The 14652-nt window shown below is 41.5% G+C and overlaps 1 protein-coding gene and 1 pseudogene across 2 annotated transcripts; both read right to left on the bottom strand.

The window, feature by feature from the left end:
* Positions 1-3993: 3993 nt before the first annotated feature.
* Positions 3994-12971, bottom strand: LOC134482006 (endogenous retrovirus group K member 19 Env polyprotein-like; annotated as a pseudogene). Its single transcript, XR_015638509.1, has 4 exons — positions 12570-12971; positions 11927-12134; positions 5651-6992; positions 3994-5036 (listed from the first exon to the last, which is right to left on the bottom strand). The product of XR_015638509.1 is annotated as an endogenous retrovirus group K member 19 Env polyprotein-like (transcript).
* Positions 10261-11262, bottom strand: LOC148001121 (endogenous retrovirus group K member 10 Gag polyprotein-like). Its single transcript, XM_087586893.1, has one exon. It carries the CDS (start codon positions 11260-11262, stop codon positions 10261-10263), a length of 1002 nt encoding a protein of 333 aa, XP_087443019.1.
* Positions 12972-14652: the final 1681 nt, after the last annotated feature.

Raw genomic sequence — 14652 nt, 5'->3', positions numbered from 1 at the left:
AAGAAACAGACAATTCCGAATTTCTCTTTATTCTGAGTGATTCATGAGACAAAATAGAGTTCTTCAGATATTATAGAAACAAAATGCAGAGGAAAAAATAGTATAAGAAATTACTGTCAGACTCAGTAAGCAAAATATGAACAGATGTTAGCAAAGTGTTGTCATCTTTCAAAAAAGGAAAAACCTGGTGTGCTTTCCCTTATTTGGTCATATAAATAACTCAGATAACTGTTATTCTCTGCTTTATAAAGTTCTCACTGACTTCTTTAACTGTCCCGAGTCTTCCTCCTACTACATTTCTATATTTGCTGCTACTCCTACTTGATAAACCATGCTGGCTCCCCAAGCACTTTCTCCGCATTTGTGTGTCAGCTATTTTGCTACTATCCATGAAGTTCTCTTTCTCCTTTGTGCATGTAAAATCATTTAGGGACACTGTGTTTTCAGAGGTTCTAAACTGAGATAGGCTGGAAAACAGCCAACACAGCTTTAGCCAAATACTCAGGACAAAATAATGCCCCTTAAAGTGCAAGCTTTAGAACACCACAAGCGAATATTGAATTAAAGAGATTGTGGTATACATACTCCATGGTGGATACAATAAAACCTAGTGACTGTAGGTATGTCATTGATATTTAAAAGTAGAAAAGAATCAGTGAGGGTATAAATATCAGAAAATATTTAACAAAAATGTCCCAGTGGAAATAAATGTAAAAGCAAAACTACAGTTTGTAATTGCTAACCTTAGAGATATCCAGATAAGTTTGTTACATAATTCCTGAATAACTACAAATAAATTGTGGTGAATGTACACTAGTCACTTCTTTTTTCTTCTTCTTTAGAGTAGATAAGTAGGAAGTATGTATTTAAGCTACTAACGTTGCTCAGTTATTTTAAAAATGAGGCGATTGTACTAAACAATTGTTTGTTATGTAGGAAGAAAGACAGATTTTAAAAAAGGCTAACTTTCATTTTAGTTGAGCAACATTGCCATGAAAAATATTACATACAATTATTTTCTTAGAGGAGATCAGTGTAAGGGTGGTGTAGCATGGGGAATGGTATGGGGTGTCTCATGCCTAGTGCACTTCTAATCACAGTACAGTGGCAACACTCTTTGTTATGATACATCTTGGTTTAACACAATTTTATGAAAAATTTCTCATCGATACGTTAAACATTTTTCCATCCTTAGAACATTATAACTTGTGTACATACTTCAGGTTAATAAAACATCTCCTAAGAAATCCTTAGAAATCATAATTAAAATGTTGACTGATTTTCCAGATGTGATTTTGAACTTTTCTGATTTACATATTTTTAGAATAAATTACTCTTCATCCAAGAATTCCTTTTGAGTATTATGAAAATTAGGAGGGGAATTAAAGTGTATAAATTGCACAATGCCATACCTATACACTAATTGATAAACATTATTATTTAATTTAGTACAAGTTATTTCTTTGTGTTAAATGTTTATAATACGGTTTTTATTTCCAGTAGAAACATTATCCACAATATGAACAGTACAATTCAGAATAGCATTTCATTCCTTTGTCAAAACTGACGACCTCTATAGATAATACATGAATAAGCATTTAATCTATTTCAGTATTAAATTAGAAATAAAATTCTAAAGCTGTAAAAATGAAAATATTAGATCAAAATGACTGGTTATAGCAGCTCTCTGCTCCCAAACCCCGTGGGAGAGAGACCTCAACGCCTGGTCAGGTGGGCACTCCCGAGGCTGCAGAGCAGAAGAGACCACCAACACTGCCCACCCCTGCCCACATCCCTGGCCCAAGAGGAAACTGTATAAGGCCTCTGGGTTCCCGTAGGGGAGGGCCCAGGAGCGGCAGGACCCCTGCGCCTGAGACACCACCAGAACCTGAAGGAAACAGACTGGATAAACAGTTCTCTGCACCCAAATCTCGTGGGAGGGAGAGCTAAACCCTCAGAGAGGCAGACACGCCTGGGAAACCAGAAGAGACTGCACTCTGCACACACATCTCGGACGCCAGAGGAAAACACCAGATGCCATCTGGAACCCTGGTGCACTGAAGCTCCCGGAAATGGCAGCACAGATCTTCCTGGTTGCTGCCGCCGCAGAGAGCTCGTGGGCAGCACCCCGCAAGCGAATTTGAGCCTCGGGACCACAGGTAAGACCAACTTTTCTGCTGCAAGTGACCTGCCTGGTGAACTCAAGACACAGGCCCACAGGAACAGTTGAAGACCTGTAGAGAGGAAAAACTACACGCCCGAAAGCAGAACACTCTGTCCCCATAACTGGCTGAAAGAAAACAGGAAAACAGGTCTACAGCACTCCTGACACACAGGCTTATAGGACAGTCTAGCCACTGTCAGAAATAGCAGAACAAAGTAACACTAGAGATAATCTGATGGCGAAAGGCAAATGCAGGCACCCAAGCAACAGAAACCAAGACTACATGCCATCATCGGAGCCCAATTCTCCCACCAAAATAAACATGGAATATCCAAACACACCAGAAAAGCAAGATCTAGTTTCAAAATCATATTTGATCATGATGCTAGAGGACTTCAAGAAAGACGTGAAGAACTCCCTTAGAGAACAAGTAGAAGCCTACAGAGACGAATCGCAAAAATGCCTGAAAGAATTCCAGGAAAACATAAATAAACAAGTAGAAACCCATAGAGAAGAGACACAAAAATACCTGAAAGAATTCCAGGAAAACACAATCAAACAGTTGAAGGAATTAAAAATGGAAATAGAAGCAATCAAGAAAGAACACATGGAAACAACCCTGGATGTAGAAAATCAAAAGAAGAGACAAGGAGCTGTAGATACAAGCTTCACCAACAGAATACAAGAGATGGAAGAGAGAATCTCAGGAGCAGAAGATTCCATAGAAATCATTGCCTCAACTGTCAAAGATAATGTAAAGCAGAAAAAGCTACTGGTCCAAAACATACAGGAAATCCAGGACTCAATGAGAAGATCAAACCTAAAGATAATAGGTATAGAAGAGAGTGAAGACTCCCAGCTCAAAGGACCAGTAAATATCTTCAACAAAATCATAGAAGAAAACTTCCCTAACCTAAAAAAAAGAGATACCCATAAGCATATAAGAAGCCCACAGAACTCCAAATAGATTGGACCAGAAAAGAAACACCTCCCGTCACATAATTGTCAAAACACCAAACGCACAAAATAAAGAAAGAATATTAAAAGCAGTAAGGGAAAAAGGTCAAGTAACATATAAAGGCAGACCTATCAGAATCACCCCAAACTTCTCGCCAGAAACTATGAAGGCCAGAAGATCCTGGACAGATGTTACACAGACCCTAAGAGAAAACAAATGCCAGCCCAGGTTACTGTATCCTGCAAAACTCTCAATTAACATAGATGGAGAAACCAAGATATTCCATGACAAAACCAAATTTACACAATATCTTTCTACAAATCCAGCACTACAAAGGATAATAAAGGGTAAAGCCCAACATAAGGAGGCAAGCTATACCCTAGAAGAAGCAAGAAACTAATCGTCTTGGCAACAAAACAAAGAGAAGAAAAGCACACAAACATAACCTCACATCCAAATATGAATATAACAGGAAGCAATAATCACTATTCCTTAATATCTCTCAACATCAATGGCCTCAACTCCCCAATAAAAAGACATAGATTAACAAACTGGATACGCAACGAGGACCCTGCATTCTGCTGCCTACAGGAAACACACCTCAGAGACAAAGACTGCCGAGGTCGGCAATCTTGGAGGTTCTAAGGATCCGCGGGGGGACCCCTGTTGAGGACACGCGTGGAGCGGAGACGGGATGGCGAACAGAGACACAGACAGAGAGTGTGGTCAGCTGTTGTAACTTTACTGAGAGAGCATCAGACATTTATACACAATTTTCATTGTATAACAATCTTGGACCATGGCCAAGAACATTTGATTTTTCTGTAAAAAGGTATAGCTTGTTTTTTTTTTTTTTTTTTTAGACGAGCCGCAGTCAGCCAGCCTAGTCTAGTTTTCCGTTTGTCACATCAAGGAGGAAGTTTCAGGGGACCGCAAGTCTGGCATATCTTACGCCATCAGGTCTGTGCACCTAGTTCTATCGCTCTAGTTAACCCTTTGATCCCATCTTTGTTAGTCCTGTAGATGTACATCCAAGGCTTGGGGCAATAATATTGTATGTCTGATCCCTGTCTAAAGTATCTGATGATCTGTGACCTTACCTCCCATTTCTCTTCTTCTGAGAGCACACACCAAGGAGGACAGGCTCTTGTCAATCTTTCTGACCAAGGCAGTGACAAATACCTGACCCTATATCTATCCTTAGTAACCCACCTATCAAAATTCAAATCATATTCTCCAGTATATGGTAATGGAGCATCCGTTGGTCGATGCACATATGGTCCCCTGTAAGTACCTGGTTGTCACCACCTGTTTCTATATTCTGTAAAATATTCATAGCCGACCCAAAGCTCAAGGAATCATTTCTCAACAGTTTTACCAACACCCTAATAGAAGAAGCATCACTATCCTTATAAGTATAATTCTTTGTTAAATCTTATATTTCCTTATCTATAAGAGAAGACATAATCTGCAACCTTGGAGTCCCTGTCATCAGAGGCTCTGTCTGCTGTAAAGAGGAAGCAGGAAAGCTTGTGGTCTTAGTGATCAAAAATAGATCACGACCTTCTGTCCTATTATTAAAGGAAGTCTCTGTCTTGCCAAGATCATATTCAGAATCAAACAAAGAAAAAATAAAGAAATAAGTGCTGACAACGATCTTTCCCATGACCCAGATGCCCATCAGCCCAGAGCCAAGTTTGCAGCAGGGGGAAGTCCAGGTGTACATCTTCTTGGAGTCCGCCGCATGTAAGCAGGGGGCTTAACCACGTGTGGTGCGAACCCTCGAACCGGCTCCCACTCAGGCGTCATGTCTGCCCCGGAGCTCGGTTATTTCTGCTGTAGGCGCGGCAGTTCCTCCTTTTTTATTTTTTAAAAGCACCAAATTGAGATCTGCTTGAACCTGGGCAATGGAATCTGTAAAGCATCAGAATACAATTGGGAAGATCATTAGTACAACAACAAGTAGTAAAATCTCAACTCTAATAAAAATAAAATATTGTGTCCAATCGATTGGATTTAATGATTTAACTCCATCCGCAAAGGATCTTGTCAATCCAGAGAGGTCCACTGTATCTACATGTTGCTTACTCATTTCTGTGATTAAGGACGTCAATTCCTGAATATTATAAGAAATGTTATCATCATCCCATATGCCTAGCAAATGTGCTTTGGTCCTTTCCCATTCTTCTGTAGCATTATAAGGTAAAGGAGTCACACAAATAAAATCATAATTAGCGTGACAGCGTGTGGCCATCCTAGTCTTAATGTTTGTAACATCTCGTCCTAATTCTAATACTACCTCTTCTAGGGCATTTAATCTAGTTTCTAATTTCAAATCTATAATCTTCTGTTCTGATAATGTAAGGGTAACATTCTTATGGAGATCATTAACAAAAGTGGCAGTCTGCATTTCCTTAACCAAAGCAGTAGTAGAAACAGCAAAAGAAGTAACAATAGCTATCAAAGCGGTTATACCTAGAATTAAAGCTGCTACAAATTTTTTTGCCCTAATCAAACCCGTAGCATACCTAATAGTCTGGATGGCAGAATCATCAAACCATGGCTCATCTTCCAAGTCTACTGGTAACAAAACATAAGGAGGTCTCCTGACAATCAATATAACAGATCCCGATACAGTGGAATCAATGCAATTAGTCAGCTTGCATGATGTACACTTAATACTAAAAATAGATTCAACCTTATCTATGTTAATCAATTGTGGCAATCCTACTAATATTGCATAGGGATAGGTAACACAAGCAGAAACTGAAACAGCATCATAATCAGCAGCTCCTGGTTTCTTCAGCAAAAGTTTCTCACTAGAAGCAACCAGTCGGAACAGTTCTGGATGTTCTATCAGTGGTTTGTTCTGTCTATCAGGGAGGTCCGTGTGGAGTGGCTCCCAGAACCATGTCGGTTCTACCCACCCCGCATCATACCATCTTTTGATCGGTTTTCCAACTGGAGGCACGTAGTTCCCATAAAGTTTTGAGTTGGTGGAGAGATAATTGTTCTGATCTTTATCAGGTGAGGACATGGAGAAGTCCCAGAGAAGTCCAGCAGCGCCTAAGGGAGAGAATCTTACCCCATTGTCAGGGAAGGCACATGGAAGCCAGCGCGGGAAAGCATTCTCATCTCCCTCCCAAAGGGCGTCCTTTTTAAATGCTGCTCTGCAATGGGGGTAGCGCGGCGGAAGATTCTTTGCTGTGGTATAATGTTGTCTTTTTTTCTTCTTTATCGCTCACGTTGGTCATCCACAATTCCCACATACGCCGCCCGTTGCCCTTTCCATCTGGTTTGGTATTGTCCAAGGTGGGGGTATCTGTGTTAAACACCCTTTTTCCCACTTGAAAACAGCCCACTGGCACTGAAGGGGAGAAAGAGAAGCAAATGGGCAGAGAATCGGACTTTCCCTCAAAATCTACATAACCCGAGCTGTTCTTTAGAAGGTGAATGTCAGGCGATCCCCCTATTACTAATGTTTGATTGGTTAAAACCTTGATGTGATCCGACACCTCCCACCCTACAGGATGTAATATGGGTGGCTTTGGTAAGTAAGCCCAATAACTTTCCCCTAAAGCGGTGGGCGCACTCAGGACTGCAAGCATAGCCACAAACAGCAAGGTTGTCGTTTCCGGGGCATGTGCAGCCTTCAATACTTTCTTTGCCTGAGGTGTCAGGGTTTTAAGTTGTGTCCACGTCGGCGTCTGGCGTGGTTTTATTTTTGGCTCTAGGCGAGTCGCCTTGATCTTTTTGGCCAGGTTCCGCATTATCGGGCGGTTCGGCCTCTTTCGGCGTGGGGGACGGATGTCCGTTTCCTTTGGCTGGCCTGATGAGTCTGTCTGGGACCCAAATTGGTGATTCGGCATTCTGTGGGAAAACACAAGCATAGCCTCGTCCAGAGGCAATTAGCACATCTGGCCCCTTCCATAGGCCAGTTAATTGGTCTTTCCATCTGACCAGGGGTTTAGGAGCACTCTCCTTCTCTGTCCAATGTCTTTCGGCGGCTGTAAGCCCCTGGTTATCTGTATTTACATGATTCAAAACGAATAGGGAATGGCTAAGCAAATGATGGGGAGTTGAATACTTACCTGTTGACCTTAACTTTTGAATCTGTGTTTTAATATTCTGATGCATACGTTCCACAATGGCTTGCCCTTGTGGGTTGTATGGAATTCCTGTGACATGGGCTATGTTCCACTGTTGATAAAAATGCTCTAAGGTTTTTGCCACATAGGCAGGTGCATTGTCAGTCTTTATTTTCTTCGGGATACCCATGTAAGAGAAACTCTGCACCAGGTGTTGTATTACATCTTTCACTGCCTCTCCCGTTCTGGCAGAGGCAAACACCATGTGTGAGTAGGTGTCCACTGTGACATGGACATAACTCAATTTTCCAAACTCTGTTATGTGAGTCACATCCATTTGTCATTAAATGCGAGGTTTTAATCCTCGTGGATTAACTCCCATCTTTAATGTATGCCCCCAATCTGGACAATGAGGAAAAGATTTAATTATTTCTCGTGCCTGTTCACGAGTAACTTGAAAATGATATCTAAGTGTAGCAGCATTCTGATGATGTAGATCATGACTCTTCTTAGCTGTCTCTACAGCCCGCATGATTTTTGTTAGTGAATCTGCTAAAGCATTTCCTTGGGCTATAGGACCTGGAAGCCCCGAGTGGCCCCTCACATGTCCTATAAAATATTTATTTTGTCTCTGCTGAATAGATTCTTGTAACTGTTTTAATTTGAGATAAATCTTGGTTCTCGGCGACAGGACTGTCGTCTCTATTTCCGGAAACAAGTTAAATATATATTTGGAGTCTGTGTAAAGGTTGAAAGCCTGTTTCACTTCTGTAAAAGCTATTAAGACTGCTTCAGTTTCAGCCTGTTGAGCTGAATACCCTGAATTCTTCTTAATAATGGGGTCCCTATTTTGTATACACACCACTGATCATCCATTTGAGGACCCATCAGTGAATATATTGATTCTATCTTCTAATGGAGTTTTAGAATATCCTCTAGGGAAAATCACCTCATTTTCTAATACAAAAGTTAAAACTGGGTCCTGAGGTAAATGGAAAAATATTTTCCCTGTAAAGCCAATTAAGGATATGATCCATTCATCATTTTCTTGTAATAATTGTTCCAGTTGAGCTTTATTATATGGGATGACAATATTATGTACATCTCTTCCAAATAATTCCTTAGACCTGTGTCTTCCCTTGATAATCAATTGAGTGCATAGGGTATCATAAGAAACCAAAACTTTATGCGAAATATGAGGTAAATGAATCCATTCTAATATCTCATTCTGCCACAGGCAGGCTGTGGGGGTATAATTAGTTTTTAGAATGCACAAGGACCACTCTTCAGCAGGATCCAAGCGTTGGACCCTTGTTAGAGTCAATTTTTCATTTACTTTGTTTAATGCCTCACAGGCCTCAATAGTCAATTGTCTGGTAGATATGGGGTTAGGATCTCCATTAAGTATCTCAAATAATGGTTTCAACTCTCCGGTAGTTATTTTCAAATAGGGTCTGATCCAATTAATATTACCCAAAAGCTTTTGAAAATCATTCAACGTTCTTAGTCTATCATGTCTTATCTGTAATTTCTGATATGTTATATTATTACCTCTAATATTGGTACCTATATACTTTAAATTATCATATTTCTGAATTTTCTCCTCAGAGACAATCAAGCCAAATTCCTCCAAAGCATTTACAAGGTCAATTAATTGTTGGTCCACTATGGCCCTCTGAGGGTGGGCTATCAATATATCATCCATATAATGAATCATATATGAATTTTTATATTTTTTCCTAACGGAAGAAATGGCCTGATCCACAAATTTTTGACATAATGTGGGACTATTTTTCATCCCCTGGGGGAGTACTTTCCACTGATATCGTTGATAGGGTCGTTGGTAATTTGAAGAAGGAACACTAAAGGCAAATCACTTACAATCTTTAGGATGCAACTTTATATTAAAGAAACAATCTTGTAGATCTATAATTATTACCTCCCAGTTCTTGGGGACTGCCACCGGGGATGGCAGTCCAGGCTGGAGGGCCCCCATGTCATGCATGGTGCTATTAATTGCCCTTAGGTCTTGTAGTAATCTCCATTTACCTGATTTCTTCTTTATAACAAACACCAGAGTGTTCCATGGGCTATTGGTTTCCTCTATGTGTCCTAACCTCAATTGTTCCTGGACTAATTTCTGTAAAGCCTGTAATTTTTCTTCTTTCAGGGGCCATTGATTGAGCCATACAGGCTGGTCAGATCTCCACGATATTTGATCTGCGAACAGGTTGCCCTCAATGGCCCCCATCAAAAATCCTGTTCTGCTGTGACCAATTTTACATCCATGTCTTTCATAATGTCTCTTCCCCAGAGGGTAAATGGTAATGTAGGTATGACATAAGGCTGTATGCTACCTGTCTTGTTCTCATGTTCCCAAATCAGAGGCTCACTGCTTCTGGCTACTCCTGAGGCCATGCCTAAGCCTTGTAGGGAATTCTCTGTTTGATGGACGGCCCAATGAGAAGGCCAGTCTTTTCCTGAAATGCATGTCTTATCTGTCCCTGTGTCAAGAAGGCCTACAAACTTTCTACCATTAAGATAAATAGTGAGCATTGGCCTGCTTTCCTTGATTTCTTTGACCCAATGTATGTGGTCAGTAGATCCAAACTCTCCCAGTCCTCTTTCTGACTGGATCACTGGATTGGGCAGCTTTAAATATGGCAAGAGTAATATCTGGGCGATACGCTCTCCTTGGTGTATGATGACTGTATGTTTGGTTGTTTTAACCATAATTTTTATTTTTCCTTGATAATCTGCATCTATGACTCCTGGAAGGACCTCTAGGCCCTTCTTATAGTTGGAACTTCTTCCTATAAGGAGCCCTGTAACTCCCTCAGGTAGAGTTCCCCTTACTGCTGTAGGGACTAAAACCGTCCCTTCTTCCATAGAAATGATGACATCGACCTTGGACGAGAGATCTAAACCCGCGCTTCCGGTTGTAGCTCTCGGAAGGTCATGAATAGTGAACGGAATGGCCTCGGGGTTTAACTCCGAGGTTTGACCTTTATTTTCCTCTCTTTGTACGGGGCTGAGAGGCTGCCCCTCATCTAGTTTTTTGTTTCTTCCTCCTTTTTATCTGTAATCAAATTTCCATCCTTGTCATACTTTGATCTACGCTCACTTTTCCAATGCCTGCCCTTCTTGTAGCGCGGGCACAGGCCAGGAGGGGGGCGTTTGCCCTCCCCTTGACCTCTTTTGTAATCTTTCTTTAAATGTCCCACTTCTCCACATGAGTAACAAGTGGGGCCAGAGTTGCCCCTAGCATTGTTTCCTCCATATGTTTGCTTAACAAAGGCTGAGTACTTCTGTCCTCTCATGGCAGCAGCATAGGCCATCCCCTGTACCACTGCAGGGGAGGCATCTATGCAGGCTTTGACATAGTCCTGTATACTTCCCGTTTTTCTCACTGATCTTATAAGATCCTGGCATAGTGAATTAGCATTTTCCCATGCCAATTGCTTTAAGAGCATTTTAGCCCCTTCTCCTGGGGGCATCATTCTGTGGATAGCTTCCTCCAGTCTAGAGAAAAAGGTCTCATAGGATTCCTCATTTCCTTGTTTTATTCCCGCCAAGACAGTCTTTTTTGACCCAGGAGGCAGGATTGCTCTCCAGGCCAAAACAACGTTGGTAGTAACCTCTTTTAGGATAAACTTGGGTATTTTTACCTGAGAAGCAGGGGCAACAAATGCTCCTGTCCCCAGCATCATCTCTAAAGTTACCTTGGGCCCCCTTTTTCCTGAGGATTTTTGTACAGTTTCTTTGCTCTTGTCTTCATATTCTGTCCTCCAGAGGATATAATCCCCCGGGGAGAGAGTTGCTTTGGCAGTCTGGTGCCAGTCATGCGGAGTTAACCATTGGCTGGCCACCATGTCCACTATCTGTATAGTGTAGGGCGCTGAAGGCCCCATGGTTCGTACTGCAGCTTGTAATTCCTTTAATGTTTTTAGGGGTAATGGTTCCCATGTGGGGGAATCTTCATCATCACTGTCTCCTGTGTAGACCACTGGGAAAACGAAGGAAGTGTCACCTTGCTCCCTAGCTTGAGCCATGGCCCCTGTGAAACCCACTGGAGGTAGTAGTTTTCTGTGAGGGGCTGGTATTGGGCGTGCTTTAAATCCCTTGGATCCCTTTTTCACTGTAAAGACCAGATCATCATCAAGGTGATATCTAGCTGCCTCCTCTTCTAGATCATCCCAATCCCCTGGGGAGAGGTCATCATCATCATCCAATCCCAAGAGGTTCATCTTTGGGGGGGTCTTTCTTAACAAGGGGTTTATTAGTTCCATAAGTCTTTTCCTTGACTTCCTTAACCTTAACTTCAGTAACATCATCATAAGGCAAATCATACACTGGTTCCTCAACATCCTTCTCTGATTGTGCCTCAGCTGATAACAAGACCAAATCAGACTGTTCTGTCAAGATTTCCCTCATCTGTAACCATATGGGATATGCCTGTTTAGGAATGGTTTCTTCTCCATGCTTAACGGTGTATCTTCTCATTTCTCTACCTACTTTCTTCCAATCTTCTAGATTTAAACCTCCTTCTTCTGGGAACCAGGGGGAAACCTTCATGAGGAATTGATAAAATTCTACAGCAGTACTTTCCTTGACTTTGAGGCCTCTTTCTGCTAAGAGCCTCTGTAATACTGAGACAAACATTTTTTGTCCTTTTGAGCCCGTTCCTCCCATAATGAGTGACTCACCCTCACCTACCTCTTCTCCGTAGGCGGGACTGTAGTTCCCTTCAGTGAGTCCGTTCCGCTCCTGTAGTGATTGCAGTTCTAAAGCAAGAGGATAAAAGACAAACAGGAAAAACACAAGAAGACAACAGCATGCACGTGTCCAGGGTTCAAGTCCCTGTTCGGGCGCCAGCTGCCGTGGTCGGCAATCTTGGAGGTTCCAAGGATCGGCTGGGGGACCCCTGTTGAGGACATGCGTGGAGCGGAGACGGGATGGCGAACAGAGACACAGACACAGAGAGAGTGTGGTCAGCTGTTGCAACTTTACTGAGAGAGCATCAGACATTTATACACAATTTTCATTGCATAACAATCTTGGACCATGGCCAAGAACATTTGATTTTTCTGCAAAAAGGTATAGCTTGCTTTTTTTTTTTCAGACGAGCCGCAGTCAGCCAGCCTAGTCTAGTTTTCCGTTTGTCACATCAAGGAGGAAGTTTCAGGGGACCGCAAGTCTGGCATATCTTACGCCATCAGGTCTGTGCACCTAGTTCTATCGCTCTAGTTAACCCTTTGATCCCATCTTTGTTAGTCCTGTAGATGTACATCCAAGGCTTGGGGCAATAATATTGTATGCCTGATCCCTGTCTAAAGTATCTGATGATCTGTGACCTTACCTCCCATTTCTCTTCTTCTGAGAGCACACACCAAGGAGGACGGGCTCTTGTCAATCTTTCTGACCAAGGCAGTGACAAATACCTGACCCTATATCCATCCTTAGTAACCCACCTATCAAAATTCAAATCATATTCTCCAGTATATGGTAATGGAGCATCCGTTGGTCGATGCACATATGGTCCCCTGTAAGTACCTGGTTGCCACCACCTGTTTCTATACTCTGTAAAATATTCATAGCCGACCCAAAGCTCAAGGAATCATTTCTCAACAGTTCTACCAACACCCTAATAGAAGAAGCATCACTATCCTTATAAGTATAATTCTTTGTTAAATCTTATATTTCCTTATCTATAAGAGAAGACATAATCTGCAACCTTGGAGTCCCTGTCATCAGAGGCTCTGTCTGCTGTAAAGAGGAAGCAGGAAAGCTTGTGGTATTAGTGATCAAAAATAGATCACGACCTTCTGTCCTATTATTAAAGGAAGTCTCTGTCTTGCCAAGATCATATTCAGAATCAAACAAAGAAAAAATAAAGAAATAAGTGCTGACAACGATCTTTCCCATGACCCAGATGCCCATCAGCCCAGAGCCAAGTTTGCAGCAGGGGGCAAGTCCAGCTGCACATCTTCTTGGAGTCCACCGCATGCAAGCAGGGGGCTTAACCACATGTGGTGCGAACCCTCGAACCAGCTCCCACTCAGGCGTCATGTCTGCCCCGGAGCTCGGTTATCTCTGCTGCAGGCGCGGCAAAAGACAGACACTACCTCAGAGTGAAAGGCTGGAAAAAAACTTTCCAAGCAAATGGTCAGAAGAAGCAAGCTGGAGTAGCCATTCTAATATCAAATAAAATCAATTTTCAACTAAAATTCATCAAAAAAGATAAGGAAGGACACTTCATATTCATCAAAGGAAAAATCCACCAAGATGAACTCTCAATCCTAAATATCTATGCCCCAAATACAAGGGCACCTACATAGTAAAAGAAACCTTACTAAGGCTCAAAACACACATTGCACCTCACACAATAATAGTGGGAGATTTCAACACCCCACTCTCATCAATGGACAGATCATTGAAACAGAAATTAAACAGAGATGTCGACAGACTAAGAGAAGTCATGAGCCAAATGGACTTAACGGATATTTATAGAACATTCTATCCTAAAGCAAAAGGATATAACTTCTTCTCAGCTCCTCATGGTACTTTCTCCAAAATTGACCATATAGTTGGTCAAAAAACGGGCCTCAACAGGTACAGAAAGATAGAAATAATCCCATGCGTGCTATCGGACCACCACGACCTAAAACTGGTCTTCAATAACAATAAGGGAAGAATGCCCACATACACGTGGAAATTGAACAATGCTCTACTCAATGATAACCTGGTCAAGGAAGAAATAAAGAAAGAAATTAAAAACTTTTTAGAATTTAATGAAAATGAAGGTACAACATACCCAAACTTATGGGACACAATGAAAGCTGTGCTAAGAGGAAAACTCAGAGCGCTGAGTGCCTGCAGAAAGAAACAGGAAAGAGCATATGTCAGCAGCTTGACAGCACACCTAAAAGATCTAGAGACAAAAGAAGCAAATACACCCAGGAGGAGTAGAAGGCAGGAAATAATCAAACTCAGAGCTGAAATCAACCAAGTAGAAACAAAAAGGACCATAGAAAGAATCAACAGAACCAAAAGTTGGTTCTTTGATAAAATCAACAAGATAGATAAACCCTTAACCAGACTAACGAGAGGACCCAGAGAGTGTGTCCAAATTTAAAAAATCAGAAATGAAAAGGGAGACATAACTACAGATTCAGAGGAAATTCAAAAAATCATCAGATCTTACTATAAAAGCCTATATTCAACAAAACTAGAAAATCTTCAGGAAATGGACAATCTCCTAGACAGATACCAGGTACCAAATTTAAATCAGGAACAGATAAACCTGTTAAACAACCCCATAACTCCTAAGGAAATAGAAGCAGTCATTAAAGGTCTCCTAACCAAAAAGAGCCCAGGTCCAGACGGGTTTACTGCAGAATTCTATCAAACCTTCATAGAAGACCTCATACCAATATTATCCA

Source organism: Rattus norvegicus, chromosome 15 (genome assembly GCF_021556685.1).
Source record: "Rattus norvegicus strain SHRSP/BbbUtx chromosome 15, alternate assembly SHRSP_T2T, whole genome shotgun sequence".
Lineage (NCBI taxonomy): Eukaryota > Metazoa > Chordata > Mammalia > Rodentia > Muridae > Rattus > Rattus norvegicus.
Note: the sequence above shows the minus strand (reverse complement) of the source record. Positions and strands in the feature narration are given on the sequence as shown.